Here is a 19,392-nt window from a genome sequence, read left to right on the forward strand (position 1 = left end):
TTTGGCTTTCAAATCTGGCTGTCACTCCATTTCACATTACTGTGTAAGCTGGGATAGGGCAACATATTAGTTTTGGACAACAACGCCTCTAAAGCCAATACGAGAACCTAAAGGGTTCCTGTGTTGAGAGAACAAGCCCCTTTTTCTCCCTTCTCAAATGTGCCTTTAAGCATTGACTAATTTTTATTTGTTCAAACAGAGCAGCGCACGTGGTCTGTTTTGGTTACCTGCTACTTTCCCTGGGCAGTAAAACCCTGTGGATTACACTGAGCTGACTTAAAACACAGCTTACAGGCAACAGACTGAGCATTTAGCTGACTTTGAGGACACTCATTCATGATTCACAAGTTTCCAGAGAGGGGCTGAAGCGATTTATACCTCATTTAGCTGCATGCTTGTGTTGTGGATATTCTTTTAGACTTAGGAGTCTTTGAACTGGACAAAAGGCCCTTACTATATATGCCCCACTATTGACCACCGCGCGGATTTTTAACAGAAAATCCCCCGTATTAGGATGTAATTAAAAAATGATGGCCGTGGAAAGAGCTTTCTACTCACAGTGAAGGACTGGGGCTGGCGAGGATGGGACAGCACGAAGAGATCCACAGCCAGATTAATGTAGGCACAGCGGAAACTGCTGATCTCCCTGTGACCCTGGATCACCTTGTAGAGCTCCAGACACATCAGGCCAGCCACCGCTGCTGTGGTGGTGGCGATGGCCGGGATGATCCTGCCAGCGATGCCCTTACTCTGCAGGAGAGAGAGAGAAGGTCTTCTTTAAAAAAGGAGTCTATCTTCTATCACGTGTGTCATGATGAAAGCGCTAGTGCATTTGTCCCTAAGTCCACCTGAGGAAGTCTAGCGATTGGTCAGCAACCCCGTCCTCACCATGATGGCGGCACGTGCAGGTGGCACTGACGTCACAACTTCATAGATGCCATGGATCCGACAAACCCCCAGACAATTTCAATAAGATTTGTATTTGGGGAAATTTCACCATGGCGTCGTTCGAGTTTCATCATTCAATCGCCACCTCACCAAGATGGCGCCCAGCACAGCGCACATGCGCAAGTTGACGGAGTACACAAATCATGAGACAGATATAGTCGTGATTGGACTAACTAAAGTAATATAAGATACACTAAGATTCACGATACGCACTTACAAAGTGACAGGTAGTAAAAGTAAAAGTATTACCAGAAGACAAATGGATTAAACAAAGCGCAGCGCATTAAACGTCATAAATATTTACGCTTCTGTGGACAACTGGCCAGAGTAAAATAAAAACCAATAACATAACTATCAGAATTGAAATACATTACATTCCTTAATTACTCATAACAATAACCATAAGCAATGAATGAAATACAAGGAACATGAATTTATTGTGCGTGTGTTTTTGAATATTTTCCATTCTTTTTGTCTTTTTGGGTTCCCTCTTGGGTTGCCTCAAAGATTTGTTACAATTACAAAAAAATTGTGTAGCCCACAACACACAGTTTATTTCATTATATGTCCTCTACAATTGAAGTCGGCTAAACCACTTACCTAAGTTTATTTATTTATAGGTTTATAAAATTATTATTGTCAAGGCAGTTTTCTGTTGATTTACAAAGTGCCATAAAATAATTCTAATCCTCAAAATGGATTAATAATTCTGATAAATAATATTGCTCACCATATTAGCTAAAATAATCATGATTATCATTTCAACCATTATCATGCAGCCCTACTTTCAGAATGATAACCACCATTAGTTGCGGCGTAGGAAACCCACCCACAGCCGCAAACACCATCCCATCATAGAATTACACTGTAACCAGTCCGGAACAAATGAACTTCTGCAGTCACAAAACACACCGGAACAGAGAGCTGAAGGACACTGAACCATCCATTGAACTTTAACGAAGGGCCGACTACCCTGGACTCTGCATATTGTTTATTTATTATTATTAGCTGGTCCCGTGTTATTGGGAACTTCCACATAGAGTTATTTCCTTCCACAGGGACACCGTGAGGCCGGACTCTGTGGACTACAGGTAGCAGAAAGCTGTGTTGTAACTTTTAGGATACGTAACGAGTGTATCGGTTTGTACTAGTAATTCTGCCTGTCACCAGGACTTGTAAAACTCGAGTCACCGCGTCATTACATCAGCCGATGCTGAATTCAAAGGAAACTCGGAAAAATTGTAACTCGTTTTAGTAGTAATGCTGATGTAAAGATGAGCGACAGCACAAACTCATGCTACGTTCGATGGGAACTCGAAAATTTGTAATTGTTATCGATAATGGACCCTGTGTATTGCTGCCTGCATCTATATATTATTCATATCATTATTATTATTATGATTATTATTTTATTGTCTTTCTTTCAAGCACCTCAGTTGCATTAGAATTAGAATTAGAAGAATCTTTACTGATCACACGACAGGCCACACTACAACACATGCATACACACACACACACACACGCTTTGAATGGTGGCCGGTGAAATGTGGCCTCTGCATTTGACCCATTGGCTTGTCCTTCCCTGGGGGGGCAGCCAGGAGCAGTGGGCAGCATTCAATGACGCACCCGGGGACCTGGTTCCATATATCCATGTGTGCATGTTTTTGGTGGGGGTCCTTACTGATGTTAGATGAAGGAAAACCCCATGTGAGCAGAGAAGATGCAAACTCCACACAGAAAGGCCCCTAATTGGGAGATAACCCACCAGAGAACGGTGTCAACAGCACCGTGAACTGTGAACTGAAATAGTAGTACTAGTAGTATTATAAATTGTCTTTGCATTTGTTTTCAAAGAGCCATGTGTAGGAACAGGGTTAAGTGGAAAGTACGGATGAAGTCATCCGCAGCAGGAGCCAACACGATCAAAATCTCAGTGTGATTACACAGGAGGAGCGGCCATTGTCTCCCTCACCTCCCCCTGCTCCCCCCGACGCCCTCCCAACTACACCCCCACGCCCCCCGCCCTGGTCTGCATAAGCTCTGCCTGCGTGCATGGCTGTTCCCGTCAGAGCCGGGCTCAGGTGTCGCCTCCTGGGCGACAGGTAAAGTGCTGTGATTAGTTCTGCTTTGGGAACAAAAGCAGAGGAGGCCATCCTCTGTGTCCCCAGGGCAGGTGTGCCAAGCCCCAACCCCAAAACACTGCCCCGAGGAAGGAGGGGGGCCCACGCTGTTTTGCGGCTGGAGCGCCGGATTTTTTATATTTTCCTCTAGTGCTTTTTTCCTCCCTTTTATTTTACTTTTGTTATTTTCAGTTGAATGAGTCTGGACCTGGTGCCGATCCGCCGCAGGGATGTCGTAGTTCTCGGCCCGGAGGTTGGAAGCAGCGACGATGAAGTCCATGTGGAAGTTGCTGTCATCGTCCTGCATCCAGGGGGGAAAAGAAATCACACCCACACAGATACGCACACACGCACACACGCAGGCACACACGCAGGCACGCACGCACGCACACACACACACACACACACACAGACACACACACACACACACACACACACACACTCAAATTCAGGTTGTAAAATGTCCCCATCTGGCACCATTGTATTTAAAAGGAAACAGAGATGATGTAATTACAAGTAAGCAGGATGAAGAATAGTATGATTACGATAAACATCTTTATTTAAGTATTGTTAACTTTCTCCAAATGACATATGATAACTGTTGTTCCCGTTCTGTTGATTTAATTGGGCTGTTTGTCAATTCACTGTGGCTGTTTATATATTTATATGGTGCTTATCCTCCAATAATCAATCACGATTATTTATAAATGAAAACATAATAAGGTTTTCCTCTGAAGATGGACATTGTTGCAGACAGACATAGATGATGGAATGCTCCTCCCATCCGCTTTGAGCCTCAAAGCCTTTGTTGCCGTGTCATTTTAATCACCCTCACGTAGAGGCTCGTTCACCCCCGGTTAGAATGGGGTTCAAACCAGATCTCGGCTGTGACTGACGTGGCCAGTGAGGTCATGCCTCTGCCTCGGCGGCTCTACAAAGGCTGCGGAGGTGGCGGCCTGCAGGCTTGTGAGGTAGCTGCGTCCCCGGCAACCTGATGCCGGCGGAATCCTCCTACACACATTCCATCTCTCCACGGCACGACCTGGCCAGGTAGCGGGAGGGAGGACGAGGAGGAGGGGGAGAGTTCGGGCAGTTGTCGGGCAGTTCACTCATCATTCTCCCTACTCCACCCAACGCACGCAGTGAACCGAAGCTCCAAAAAACTGATCAGCGGGAAGGTGACAAAGGGACAGGAAGTGAGCCTTAGAACTGGGTTCACAGCGTTTTATTGTGGACGAACGTCTGCAATCAGGTCTGCCCCAAAAAGCACTTTAATAGAACCGGTGGATGTTGTTTAGAACAGCGCCAAATTCACAGCACCACCCAGAGCGTCACCAGCTGGGAAGTAAAATAACACCCTACCAAATGCGGGACAATGGTGCAGTTCCCCTTCAATAACAGCACTCGATGGTGGAATATGATGGGGATAGTTCTGTGTTGACTTTTAGATGGCAAGTACGTTGCACAAACCTTCTCAGAACATTCTCAACATATTCCTGATCCTTAGTGTCCAAACAGACAAAATCCGTGAAGAGAAAAAAAACAACAAAAAAACAATACTCGGAATAGTGAATGGATCTTTTTAGAATTCTGATGTTGTCACAGAGCAGAAACAGATTACAGGCCAGCTTTGTTCCATTAATCTGCTGGAGACCGGTGCAGATTTGGGTCACTGGGGACAGAAGAGAAGCGACTTGAGGCACCCATGGATTCTGGCATGGCTCCCCGCCGAGGCCCGGTCGCCACTGTGTCAGTGGTGTGTAAAACCTGCAGCGCGTGCACTTCTGCCGTACCTTCTCAAAGTCCACAGGGTGCATCTGCATTGCCGGGTTTCTCAGCGACGGAGAGGCCAGCTTCTCCTTCAGCTCCTCCAGTCGCGCCTGGCCTGGTACAGAGACGGAGAAACGGTCAATTCAGTGACATCCATAGGCGAAGCCGGGCGGAAACAACCGAAACTCACCAGCATCACCGATTCCCTTTTCTTTCTCCGCCTCCATCTCTTTATCTGTGACCGGGATCTTCGTGGAGGACTTGGTGGTGAAGGAGGGAACTTGGATCTTATTCAGGACTTCTCTGATAGCAGCAAGGTCTGTGGTGCCTGTGATTCCATAGATCTGCCCATACAGGTTAGCTGCCGCCACCATGTAGTCCATGTGGGTGCTCTGCAACACATCACAGTGTGATAAAAAACTATTGTTACAATTATCCCTTAGCTTTATCTTTTAAAGGGGCTTAATAATGACTTTCACTTGAAATAAAAACGTACAATCACAAAATAAACATCAGGAGGATACCGTTTCATACCATACCATTGCTTTACATTTTAAATACTGCTCCTGACGTCCTGAATTTATAGCAGAATTACAGCGGTACTATAATTTGATTCATTATATTTCAATGGCCATCTTGTGAAGATGAAATAGTCGGTTGCTCTCGACTCACGTTGTTGGGGTCAAATGTGAGTGGGTGTGGACATCTCTTGCTTCCAGACCAGAATGGCAGCCCACAGCTGGTGAGCTAAGGAGAAGCAGATGGAGACCTCTAACAAGCCATCGACCAGTAATGAACGAGAATGCATACCGGCACATCCAACTCTAACACACAATGGGCTCATTCTGCCTTAAGTTCAATGGAGACTCCACTCTACCATCTAATCTATAACGTATAACAAACAGATAGCTCGCAGGTTATTCCTAAAGCAAAAATTGGGTCCATTTTGTGATAGCACAAAACATGACCAGGAAATACATTGGTCATGTCACACATTAATCATCAATAATAATAGAAATGCTGCTTACATTGTAATAGATAGATAGACAGTATAAATATGTACCATGTTGCAAAAGGCTGGGTGTGTTTTAACATGGACATAGACATTATATACTGTAGTATTTTGAAGGTTTGTTTTTTTAGGTATATATTTTAGTGAGTGAAGCACTTCACAGGACAGATAATGGGGCCCAGAGCAGCCTAGTATGGGACATTAGGCCCTGTTATCAGATGTCCATTGACGATGCAATTTGTAGACCTGATAAAGGAACAAAGCATTCTGGGGCTTTGATCTTTCCAACAGGTCCACGTGCCGAGACAGGCTGTGTCCACTCGAGGACAGTTTGTCCCTCTCAACCCCTTTTTCACAACAGGGGGAGCTTTCCACTGCAGCCAAAGGGTATCTACAGTTCTCGGGTCTTCACAGATAAGCCCCTTTGTTCGCTTCAGGGTGGGGCAGAGGACTTTTGCCAGTTAAGCCATGTTAATAAAGTATATACACCACACACAAGCAGGTCGGCCCTCAGAAATGGCTGGGCCCCTGGAAAGGTCTAGTGATAGTGTTTGGCTTATTCACATGTTGGGGGGGGGGGGTAAGAGAGTGACTGAGAAAAGGCTCACCATTACTTACGGGGCATTTTTTGTGTCATTCAATTGGGGAAATGGGGGAAAATAAATACATCTGCAATAAAAACACCGTTTTTGTTTGTTTTGTTTGGAGAAACGAGGAACGGAGACACGCAGCGGAGCATAGATCGCTCTGATCGCGGAGCGGAGATGGAATGGGCCCTCCATAAATCTGCTTTTTAATCTTGCTTTTATCTGAACATGATTATTGCTGTCCTCCGCGGGCCCCCCTTGCGGTTGGGCCCCGGATGGGGGGAGGGGAAAGGGACATGAGCAGCAGGAGGGAAGAAGAATTTCCTTGCTGTCTTTATGGCCCGGAGGAGTCTGGTTGTTGTTCGTAGCAGAACAGTGCTTTAAAGCTCGGATCAGGACACCAAGACAAACAACGGTTCCAGTGTTGGTCAATACTGTCTTCATACAGCACCTTTCCCACGTGGAATCCATTACATTGTGGGATAAGAAATATCCACTAAGGCAGTAGGTCGTCATTCCCACATCGGCCTCCTTTACGGAGAAGTTCAGTCTGGAGTCGGTTCCCATATTAGATGATGTTACGGATAAGGGCGTAACGGGTTAGGGTCAGTACGTTATGTCCAGTGTACATGCAAAGGTTTGGACAATCTGTCGGCAGCGGACGTACATTCTGAATCTTTTTTTTTTTTTTTCCTGGCTCTCAGAGACCAGCGCTTCGGTTTCCACCTCCCCGCCCCACCCGGACGGACTCGGTTCCCTCCGCTGACGGAGCGGGGACGGAGCCCCCGTCCCCGGACGCAATAACCCTAACCCAATGTCATTAAATCAGTGTGATCGTGTTCAACCTGTCCTACACGCTCTGCCTGCGGAGAAGGAACGTTCTCCAGCCGTTCTGCCTCCACCTGTCCGCTCGTTCCCTCTCCGGCTCTGCGCTCTGGTGCAGCCGCCGGGCAAGGGAAGCGCTTGTGCCCGATGTCGCCGCACTCGAAGCTCTTCATACTTTCCGAACTGACATATGTCGTGCCCCTCTCCATCCCTTACTTCAAAAAGACAAATCTAGGATCTGCGCGGCATTTTTAAGAAACATAAAACCAAGATTTGTCTCCGTAGAGAATGTATGTGTTTCAGTTGCTCGTCCTCGCAGCCGAGGCTCCACAGATTTCCGAATGGTTTTTTTTCTTCCCCAAAACAAATACCTTTTGAAATATTTGGACGAAACTAATATTCGTAAAAACACACTATTTGTGTTTTGCCGGTATTCAGATTCAGCTTCACCCGTACTTTACGTGCTTGTTCCAGCAATGTTACTGCTTCCATTCCCACACCCTTCTACTCACAGCCGTACCGGCATTTTCACGGAAATGATACTAGGTCAAGATTGGGAAAATTCACGGAACGACTTTTAAGGAATATAGAAACCGATTACTTTTCCCACATAATGCAAATACTGAACATTGCCAGTGGATTAACGGCTTTCATTCCATGTAGGAAAGGGGCTTTTGATTGATTATATAAAGTTAAAATCTACCTAAGATGTACAGTATAATCAACTAGAGGTCCCAGTTCTAGATTATTAAATGTACTCTTGTTATCCACTGTATTTAAGTTTATTATTTTATTTTATGAAGTTTTGAGATCCCTGTGGCTGATAAAGCATTTGAAATAAATCAGAATTTATACTTTCTTTTTTCGCACGTCCGCTAATTTATATACATATATATAATTTCCTGTGTTTTTCTTTTAATTAATTTCCCATTCAATAAACAGCTTGGAAGATGCCGGTCTCTAAACTTTACCAATAGTTTCACAATAATTAAGCAAGACTATATCAAGCATCTTAACTCGCATGGTTCGGTGTTTTGTAAAAGCTTTTATGTAATGTACTGGTCAATGTCTACACCAATCCAACTATAAACAATGACAATGACAACCTATTGTGACATATTTTCTGTCTCATTTGAGGCACCTATTGTTTTAGTATTGCACATCTAACCATGTCAGTGGTATCATTTCAGTTTGGAAGCTTCCTCAAATATATGGGCCAGCACTGTGTTTACAGCATGATGGGCACCTAGCACTCTGGATTTGTGGGCATTTATCAATATTTGGAGCCTTATCATGCTTCCCCAAAAAGCACTGCGGTCAAAAGTGCCTCTCGCAGTGGACGTTGGAACTGCTGAACACAAGAAGAGGAACCGAAAAGGAGAAGAAAAAAAATAACCGCCAGTCCGTTTGGGGTTTTAGGCTCAACATAATCACACTGACATGTTGTGGGCAGGGGGGAATTGGAACTTTGTTTTAGGTCACAACTGCTGCTCCATTGCTGCAGAGTGACTCATTTCCTACAAAGCAAATGTGATAGAAAACAAGTATATACATCCCAGTAGACACAGAGAAACAAACTCAGCAAATTAAGGTCTGCACCACTCTTCATATAAGAAAAAAAAACATGGAATGAAAGCAGTCTCAGTATCTCTCTCACTCTTACTCCTCATCTAGTGGGCAGACAGGGCTGGTTGTTGGGTCGTGGGGTTACTGAGGGCCTGCCTGAGTTGGTAATGATGAAGCAGAACTTTTCAAGCAAAAAAAGGGCACGGTGAGAACAAGACGTGGAAGAAATGACACGGTGCTTTGAGTTTGCATGTCACAGAGTGTGCAAGCCCCCAGCGGGAACTAGTCACCACTACGCACAGCCAACTTCCCCTGTCTGCAATTGTTCCAGATATCAATAGTTGGCTGCGTCATGGATGATCAGCCTCGCGGCAGAGTTCAGTTTTCTTTTCTGGTTTACTTTGTCATCGGATGTCATGGATACACGTTATAATGAGCACGCTGACATTTTAATCTTTGTTTGAAATGTAGCGCGGTCCTTACCTGGTAGATCCCATATGTGACAGCAGCATGTGACATTACTTGTGTGCATGCCGCCAACAGGTTACAGACCCCCCAAAAGCTCACTGAGATTTCAAAATAGGCCTATTGTAATCTATGAAACAGGAGGGAACGCTGGACTCCAGAGAGATGCTGCTGATTCTTCTGAATACGCTGCATGAAGCCTCATAAAATTGCAAATTGGAAATGCATCGGCTTCTCCAGTGTCACCGTTAATATGGGATGTATATATTAAAATGCTGCAGAAATGAAAGGGACCAAATGGGACACCGGAAAAGCCAACGTATGTCTGCACCCCCATGTGGCTCTGACCGAGCTGGTCGTCACATCGGATTATTACCTGACCGGGGGGAAAGCAGTGCAGCAGTTGTCGGATTTCGTTGTTGTAAAGTGTCTCCCACTGACAACGCGCCCACCGCATGCAGTCTTCCCAGCTCCCTGGACGATGACCCCCGACTCCACTGTCCCCCAGGCTGCCGAAAACCCCCTCCAGCACTTCCAAGGCCTCGGCCTCTCCACGGCCCAGCACCCGCTCTACAAACCCTGCGTCGCTGCGGGAGGAGCGACAGTTTCAGATTTAATGACAATTCAACTGAGAAAGAGCAATAATTAAAAAAAAAACATGCAATGCTCATCTACGGGAGGGTCATAAACAACAAACAAAGAAAAACAATAAAAAGAGGTTAGAGGATGAGTTATCGTGTCAGGGTTGTTCTGTTTGACAACATGGTACGGACTCTCCCCCTCGGAGGTTTCAGATCCAGAGGGACGATTTTATCTCACTGTTATAGCGAGGCTTTTTTTTTTTACAAGAGATCATGTTTACAGTTCTGGTGTTTACAGGAAAGGAGGTGAAAGACAAACCCCTCCTCGCACACGATGATTAAATGATTCTAATTCTTTGTAAACACCTGCTCCCAGTTCAATATTTTTGGCCCACTTGCAGAGTACATTCCAGAGGAGCCGGGACCTGCGGAATATTATTGTGTATTTAATTTTGTTCGGGTAGAGTTTTGTAGTTCATAGGGGCCTCAAACTGGGATCTGCCAATGGTCATAGAATGAACCAATGAAATCCAAGCGGGGCTCTTCAGTTACAAGGGCAGGTGAAAGTGGAAGAATCTCCATTCAGAGCCTATATACTCCTTATTTGGATTCTTCCGTCAAGCTATGGCCCTGTGTAAATCAAACGCAAAAGCATTTAAATCTTTGCTTTCTCACTGAAAATTAACAGCAAAGTTGTCATGTATCCGTGAGAATTGTGATATGAGACAGCAACAGTCAGTCAGTCAGAGACAGAAAGCTCATTCAGTTCCTTGAGATCATCAGCTGGACGGTGTGGGGTCCTTACTCCCTAGCCCCAAATTATAATTTGTTGTGTAGCGTGAGAAGGACTTCAGAGTAGTCGCTGGAAGCACAAGTGACCAACTAGGCCCTGAACCATTAGGGGGATTTGACAAATCTCACCCGGCCAAACAATTTGTTTAGGCGAGCGCCAGGCTCAATTCCCAAGGCAGGGTTTGATTAGAGAGCTCAAGGACAACAAGGAGAAAGACACAGGAAGGACTCGGACACATGCATCTAATGTTCGATCACACCAATTTGAGATCATTAGTTCCCAAAACATTGTTATCCCAAAACTACGATTTCAGCACACATCACTGAAGCCGCGCTTTAATATATGATGCAATTTAGTTTACAGTGATTTAATATAAAAAAGGTTTTACACGCTTTATCTGCCTGTCATTACTGTCATGCATATGTGGTTTAACATTTCACTTTAATCGCTGACAAATCAATATTTGGACTGAGAAACTCCCCAATAAGCTGAATTAGTAAGGGCAACTGTGGACATTTTATGAGACAGAAACTTTTTTGTCCCCCAAAATGTGCGGTGCAGACTTTTGTTAAAGATAACCTAACCCCAGATATGATGATTGCAAAAACAAGGGTGAGATATTACCTCAGAAAGAGATTAACATTTTCAGGTGTTTGTTTGAACAGCCCCTCAAATTGGTCTCTGGCCCACTAAAAGGATAAAAGTGAAACATTAGTGCAAAAAAAACAAACAAAAAAACAAACAAACAAACAATGAAAATGTTTAATCAAACCAATAAAACCATCTGCAAAATGACATATGTCATTATAGGATCACCTTTTTTTTTACATTTTCATCAGAGGAATACATTACACGTCCAGTACTGTATGAGATTATGTTAGAGATTATGGATACATTCAAGGCGCTCTGTGTTGGCTCTATTTCATTAAACTGGCGAGGGTAGGGGCACCTATTTGCAGTAGTAGACTCCTCACCTGCAGGGTGTGCTCAATGCGGTGCGGGAAGTTCTTGAGCGTGCACAGTGGGATGGCGTGTTGAGAGTTGGGCTTCATCGGGCCGTAGGAATCGGTCAGGTGAGGCAACACCACAAGCGTGTGGCCCTTGCTCCCGAGGGTCCCTCCTTCCAGCATGGGCTTCTGGTGCTGGACACAGCGGCTGTCCAGATAAACCCCTTAAAGAAAAGCAATGTTTAATTTGATAAAAAAGTTCAAGTATGCCGCGCCTTTGTTTACTGTTGTTGTTATTCCGCCGATCTTCTGGATTTAGAGGACAACCTTTTGGATTCTAGTTGTATCCCATTGTGGATAAAGATATGATTTTTTTTTTCCTCTGGTACTTTTGCCATTACTACAGACACAAGTGACACAACTGCAGCACTGGGACAGATAAAATAATAACTTTTATCCAGGTACACCACTTGATAGTTATTGCAGGATCGCCACATGAAGCGCTATGTACAGTATGACCGGGACTGGGTGTCAATGAAGGACTATTTTTTGGTATGACTGGTGTTGAATGTATGGGGGGACTCACTGGCCTCGATGTTGTCCAGGGCTGCGACGACTCCATCCAGACACATGAAGAACTGGTAGCCATAGACCTGCTCACTGTCTGCGTCCAGGCGGTTCTGGTGAGCGATGATGTTCATATGCGGGTTCATCCCTCGCACGGCCTGTGCTGCCACTTCTGACTTCTGTCTCTGTTCAGGGATAAAGTTAAATATTTATCCCTTAACATTGAAAAATATAAATATATACATGTGGTTATTCATACTGTAACACGGTAGTGTTGTGCTTTTAAACACAATATAGGTTGGGGGCAAGAATGTGCCCGGGTATAGGCTTGGGCGATCGTGCAAAATTCCCCAATTGACGATTTTATCAGGAGCATAGATCGTAATGTAAGGCGGCAAATGCGGTCTCCTCTTTCCATAAGGGCAGGATTTATTATTAACAAGTTAAGTATTTACAGAAAAATACCCAGTTTTTACTAAATTAAGTCCCATAGCAACACCTAACCCTAACCCTAACCCTAGGGTTAGGATTAGGGTTGCTGTTTTTGGAACGGGACAATGCCTTAACTCAGTTGTGTTTAAAAATGTAGTTTCATACAAGTAGGAAACAAACACAAATAAATAGATCTAAAATAAAAACACAGGCACAGGAGTCGGGAACTGGTGCACGTGCACAGCCTAGAGGAGAAATAATACTGTTGTTACTGTTTTCACACATGAACTCCAGACAATATCCAGATAATCAGGTTTCACACATGCAGCACACAACAGGAGATTGTCCGTGTCAGACGCGCTTACCCCACCTGGAAATACTCTGTCTGGTTTAGACGAGGGGCGGAGCCTGGGTGGAGCGTGCAAGAGGCAGGACGTGACGCAATGACGCTGCAGAGTTTTACCACACCCAAGATGGCGGACGAGGCTACAGACTTGTTTTTTTTGGGGGGTTGATACTCCATGTATTTGGACATAATATAAACAAAAGAGTGGAAAGGAATAGAAAGGAAAGCAAATAGGAGTACAAATAACTGGCGCATGATAGAGACGTCGTTAACACGCGACACGCCCACTCGCTTACTGTGAATGTTCCGGACAGTCACCTGCCCTGTTCACACATACCGCTCAATCGGACATTACGCAGACTTTGTACTCGGGGGCTGGCTGGGTAAAGTCCTCGAAATGTCCGGTCCAAATGATTCATACATTTGCTTTTCACACATACAGCTTGAGTTTGGTTTACGTTTTTTATTTTCCATGCAAGTAAGAAACTAAGGAAATTTGAGAAATAATCGTAAATCTGCCTACGCCTACCCAGGCCTAAAGAAAGAGAGCTTTAAGGCGAAGGGAATTGGGAATCGAGGATACCTATGATCGAAAATAACAATAACAATGCATCTCTTACTCCAATGTCTCTCGACTTGAAGAGAAACTGTCGGTTCAAGTTGGACCTTTCGATGGAGTCCATGTCCGTCACGGTGACGTGGCCTTCTCCAGCACCGAGGCCCATGAGGGCAAAGTTCTTCAGAAGCTCACAACCAATAGCTCCAGCGCCGACCTGGATGGAGGACACGCGCGCACACACACACACACACACACACACACACACACACACACACACACACACACACACACACACACACACACACACACACACACACACACACACACACACACACACACACACACACACACACACACACACACACACACACACACACACACAGGAGCAAATGTTACACTTTGAGAGGAAACAGAGTCAGGGCGTTGTAATTGTGGACGGTCTCTGGACACCAAGCCTCGCAGGAAATTCCACCTGAATAATAACAACTGTTTCCTGCATGCGCCATTATCAACACCAGCAGGGGTCAAAGGAATACACAAAAGGGCCCTGCGCCTTTTAAGCTAAAGTGCGCCCCCTGGTGGATGGCAGTCCCACTCGCCCTTACCAGAAAATACTTCTGTTTCCCAAGCCGGTCCTGGAATTCTGACCCAAACACAGCGGTCTGCCCGTCATATCTGGTTCCATTCTGCAATAAACACACGCAAAATTGTAAGGTGGCATCTCAGGAAAGATCCAAACCCGAAGGGACCGAGCTGTCATGGCTTTGAGGTTCAACTGAGCCTTACGGATGAAAAATCGCTGTCGGTCAATTCCCCCCGTTCTTCATCCAAAGGTTCGGGGAGACATTCCAGAGAGTCAAAGAACAGCCATTGCTGAAGAGGAGTAAACTTTCCACTGCACGCCTGCGTACGATATAACAGGTTTGTAATGCACAAAGAACATACAGCACACGCGATATGCAAAGTATTGCTACATTAGCAGGGCACTCCAGTTTTTTGGAATTTCCCTCTCACCCAGATTCAGGTGAGAAGATCAATACCAACTGAATCTCTGTGTGTCCAGCAGAGGTGGAGCATCCAGGTTCAGAAAGTAAAATTACACTTTTTTTTTTTTTTTTACCTCAAGAGGTCCAACTAAATGTGTGATGTCCGCTGGATCGAGCAAAAACACGGCAGGACTTTTACTTTTCCAACCTGGAGTTTTCCACTTCCAGTGTCCATAACTGAGAATGGGGTAACTCAGATGAGCTTACGCTTCAACAATGCTTCTGAAGATAGTTGGATTTTAAACCCACTACATAATATAACCGCTCCCTAATTCCACGGGAGCTATAGGCGAGGGGACGATAAAAAAAAAAAGTGGCGCGTCCCTTTAAATGTAGGGTCGTAATATTGTAACTTTGATAACAATAACCAGCACGGACTTTGTCCTTTACCTTCAAAACCTCCTGTGCAGCCAGGCCTCCGATGAAGGCGTTGACCGGGGCCAGGTCCCCCCGGGCCGTGAGGGACAGGGCCCGGACCAGGGACTCGTCCAAAGACTCCAGCTGGAAAACGGCATTCAGCTCCCTCACTATGTCCAGCAGCAGATCAGCGTCCGACTGCGACGGGACGAATCGCAGGTGAGTGAAAGAAAATGCATTTCGATCGAGGATGCCGGGGGGACGTTTAAGTGGCACTTACCTCAACATCCATAAGAAATGAAAGCTTTTTTATTTTTGTTGTCTTATAAATCAAATAGGAACCATGCGTTGTCTGCGTCCACTCCTCACTGACCTTAGATTTGGGAAGGGGAAGTCTCCGCTCTCTCTTCACAAACTGGTGAAGGCCCTGGAAGGCCAGGTGCAGCGTTTGGTGCCGTGCCACTTTCCCAAAATCGGTCGTTACCAGCAACTGTTGGTCCAGCAGAGCCTCCCCCAGCGCTTTCTGCAGAGAGGGTCATCTCATCACGCTCTTTTGGTCTTCTGTTTTTCTTTTTTTTTTTTTTTTATGAAATGACAACGCAACAGTATCACGATCTTAACGGAGTGGCGATACGTACAAATTTGAAGACGCGGGGCTGCTTGACTTCAGTTGCGATGCCGCCGTGTTTGTACTCGGAGAAATCGGAGGTGTCACAGATACTGAACGAATAGGGACCTGGGGAAAGAGAGGAGAAATGCATCCAAAACAACGCGATAATAATGACGTGACGTCATCACCGGCCTTTTGTGGTGACCACCTCCGCCTTGATCTCAGAAGGGCGGGGTGTTTCGTTTGATGTTAATCTAATGTGTGACGCACGGAGCTAGATCCAACTCGGTCTGATGGGCGAATTCACAGGAGGGTTTTTTCGCGGCTTTTGCAGGCGGGACTTAAATGAGCGAAACACATTTACGGTTGAAAATAATTTGAACCACGAACTGAGAACTGTGATTCCCACGGGAGGCATGCTGTTCAGCTCCGCCATGCCATGGACGTCAGAGAAGGAGACTTTGTCCCCGTCGACAAAACCATGTTTCTGGTCAGGCAAGCAGGTCACCACGCCGGGATTTCCCTGAAATGAAGTCGAGCGTCATTTTTTTGAAAAGTGAAAATATTAGTAGTCGGAGTAGTGGTGGTGGTTAAAATAGTAGCAGTACTAAAAGCAGAAGTAGTAAACATAGTAGCCCGGTGATTTAATACAAAATGGATTCACTAACTCACATCTGACGTCGTTTGAGAAAGCCCATGTTTGAACGTTACGTTTTTGCTTTTTTTCCCCCAAATATTTCCTGACCTTCTGTAAACCTTAACGGAATTAAAAACGCCGTACCTTGCTGATGTCATAAATGATAGGGGATAAAGGCGTCTCGCCATCGCTGTCCAAGACCATAAAGTTTTCCCCAAAGTCACAGAAGAGCTGCCTGCAAATCAACCGCGCGTTAGTTACTCCTCATGCCGCACGCACTTCACCGAGGTGAAAAGACGTAAATGAAGCGTGTTAAAATGTTAAAACCCAGACGAGTTCCATTCCAGCGCTCCTCACCCGCACAGTCCCTTGGTGTCGGCCACAATAAACTTCACTCCGTGCAAATGGCAGTGAGCCCCAAAGCGCTTCTGATCGTCCAATGAGGAGTCAGTCAGGATCACCACCTTTGGCATCAAAGGCACACATATTAATTCCATAGGTCTGGGTAACAAATAAAAAATAAAAGTCTTACCGCGGTGCTGGTCTTTTCAACGACCAGCACCGCGGTAAGACTTTTACACAGAGAGAACTCAGTTGGCAGTTATAAAGTTATGAAATGTAAATGTATTATCATAACTCCTTTGAAAACGAACCAGACGAGATCATCCGCTTAATTCAGGTATTACGTGATGTAATGGACTTATACCTGTTATAATAATATCACACACATATTGTGCTGTACTGTTCAAGGCACCGGTCGTATCAGCGAGAGGGGAGGAATGCATGGACTTGAGTGTTTTTCGGTGAAAACGGCTCCACTGGGTTGACGTTGCCTACACTTGTGATCTTCAGTTTTTTTTTCTCGTGTAAAGGGGGAACCCCTGCGCCGTACCTGGAATTGAAGCAGCATGTCCTCGTTCAGCGGCCCGGTGTGGGCGGACACCAGGACGCGGGGGTTCAAACTGGACAGCTGGGACAGGGAGCACGCCGCCCGGTTCTGACCCAGATCAGACTCACCCAGGAAGAACTTGAGGCGGGGGGTGGGAATAAACGGATTTTAAGACGTGGCATCGGGCACTAAATGGCGCAGCGAAAACTTTGTGATGGGTATGGGGACGATAAAGGCAGAGCTACCTGGGAGCTCAGGTCCGCCCACGTGGCCGGGCCCTCGTCTTGGACGGTCACAGACTTCACCCCGGACAGGATCACGTTCTTGGCGATCTCCACACCCAGGCCACGCATCCCCGCCACCAGGACGCTGGCCGTCCCCATCCGACGCATGGCCTCGTGGCCCAAAACGTACCTGTGCGGGGGAGAAAGGGAGATAGGAGAAGTCTGTTTTGCCTTCTCGGCCCACATGGAACCAAATTCACCCTGATTCAGCTCCGTTAAAACTTCACCCGCCGGAATTGGAGGTTTCGGCATTATTCTTATTATTTTCACTACTATACAGCTGTCACACCAGGCTGCAGATAGATATATTTACACGATGTGGCCATGCACATAATCATACCAGCATATGTGCGAGTATGATCACTGTGGATATATCTTTACTATGAGCTGATGTAGAAGCACAACCCCATGTTAACATCTGTCGTATGTGTACGTTTTATTTCATTTTTTTCTTTGTTTGACTTTTTTTATTCTTGCACTATTCTGTCAAATTGTACTAGTATATATTTATTTCAAATATATATGTATATATATTTCATATACTTTTCTTAATATATGTATATGTATTCTTTATCATCATTATTATTATTATTATTATTATTATTATTATAAGTGTTAACTTCTTTCCCTATTTTACGGCAGTCAGTACAAACCACACCTTAATGACTTGCAATTTGAAAAGGAAACAAAAAGCAGTCCTTGCATGGCCTATATAATACATTATATAGATACTAAATATTATACATTGAATAATATATATAGGTATAATTATTATGTTTTCCATTTCTTCTGTAGCATTATGCAGGACTAATGTTTTTTACCCACTTACTTTAATTGACAAGATAATAAATAACAAAGATCAACCACAGGGTAAAATGTAGGAGAATGCAGACGATATTTATATTCAACGTTTCTGGAGGAATCCCAGACCAACGTGATGCTTCAATTCTATCTACTTACAGCTGTCTGGAGTAGAATCCCTCGTCGATGTCATTGGATCTTGCCATTTTCTCTTTCTTGTCGTTCAACCCGCACTGAGTTCAGACTGATTTACAGGAGGAAAGCTGCACTTTAGACCTTCGCAGGATAAGAAGCAACGGATGCTTCGCAGATCATTTCACTTTCGATTCTCCACGACTCTCCAGGTTTTAAGCGCTTTCGCTTTTGGCCACAAGAGGGCGGTGCAGGACTACTTAAATCCCTAATTACGATCCCTAATTACAATAAATGATAAATACATAAATACATACATTATATTTATTAATTTGTATTATTACAGTTGAAAAATTGACCACTTATTACTCATTGTTAATATTTTCTTGACAAACATGCAACTTCACAAAGGAAAACAAGGATTATGAAGTGAAGCGGGAAACAACAACAGGCTCCATTATTGTAAATTCATTTCCCAAGATTCCCTCCTCGCGTCCAGTGCCACTTACTTACGAAATAATTGATCATTTTGCAATAATAAAGGTAAATTCTTCCTACATTCGGAGTGTAAACGATGAGGCCCACGTGAGTTATGACCTTGGTGCCTGCAGCTGGACTTTAGGTTGGAGTAGTAGATGTTTAACTTGGGTGTCATATAAATGAGGTGGATCTTTGAATAAGGCTTCTTACAGTGGGTCCCCGGAATCACCCTCATATTGGATTGGTTATTATTTGTTTTCGTTTTTGAGCTCGGTTGGTTAGTGTTTTTTTGTATAACAACATGCAAAAACACAGTATTATATTAAGTGTAGTATAGCAATGATATGATCACAAGTTTCCCACCTAAATGCACCTTTGTCTGCGCTTACAGACTTTTACCTTTTGGATTAAATGTAAGAGCAAGTACTGAGAGACTTTAACTTTTAAGTACATTTAAGAGCAAGTACTGAGAGACTTTAACTTTTAAGTACATTTAAGAGCAAGTACTTAAGAGACGTTTACTCAAGCGCAAGTGTCATTGTGGTGCTTTTACTGAACTACAAGTACAAGTTCTGACGACTTCTTCCACGGCACGCAGGGGCTTATTATTCATTGGTCTTTCCGTCTATCCTTCTGTC

At 44.7% G+C, this 19,392-nt stretch overlaps 1 protein-coding gene across 1 annotated transcript in view; it reads right to left on the minus strand.

Annotated features, from left to right (window-relative positions):
- The window catches only part of uba7 (ubiquitin-like modifier activating enzyme 7), a 41,458-nt gene extending 23,038 nt beyond the window's left edge, over positions 1–18,420 (minus strand). Inside the window, exons 1-21 of the mRNA XM_080000609.1 lie at positions 18,302–18,420; positions 17,303–17,471; positions 17,061–17,195; positions 16,526–16,632; positions 16,313–16,403; positions 15,922–16,054; positions 15,560–15,657; positions 15,295–15,444; positions 14,955–15,119; positions 14,305–14,421; positions 14,124–14,204; positions 13,580–13,732; positions 12,201–12,366; positions 11,642–11,838; positions 11,292–11,356; positions 9,670–9,880; positions 5,511–5,585; positions 5,029–5,230; positions 4,862–4,953; positions 3,277–3,369; positions 559–750 (exon numbers count right to left, since the gene is read on the minus strand). Of these exons, the coding sequence (XP_079856735.1) occupies positions 559–750; positions 3,277–3,369; positions 4,862–4,953; positions 5,029–5,230; positions 5,511–5,585; positions 9,670–9,880; positions 11,292–11,356; positions 11,642–11,838; positions 12,201–12,366; positions 13,580–13,732; positions 14,124–14,204; positions 14,305–14,421; positions 14,955–15,119; positions 15,295–15,444; positions 15,560–15,657; positions 15,922–16,054; positions 16,313–16,403; positions 16,526–16,632; positions 17,061–17,195; positions 17,303–17,471; positions 18,302–18,348 (2,739 nt within the window). The 5' untranslated portion in view covers positions 18,349–18,420. The remainder of the gene's footprint in view (positions 1–558; positions 751–3,276; positions 3,370–4,861; positions 4,954–5,028; positions 5,231–5,510; positions 5,586–9,669; positions 9,881–11,291; positions 11,357–11,641; positions 11,839–12,200; positions 12,367–13,579; positions 13,733–14,123; positions 14,205–14,304; positions 14,422–14,954; positions 15,120–15,294; positions 15,445–15,559; positions 15,658–15,921; positions 16,055–16,312; positions 16,404–16,525; positions 16,633–17,060; positions 17,196–17,302; positions 17,472–18,301) is intronic.
- Positions 18,421–19,392: the final 972 nt, after the last annotated feature.

Source organism: Zeus faber (assembly GCF_960531495.2).
Source record: "Zeus faber genome assembly, chromosome: 5".
NCBI lineage: Eukaryota > Metazoa > Chordata > Actinopteri > Zeiformes > Zeidae > Zeus > Zeus faber.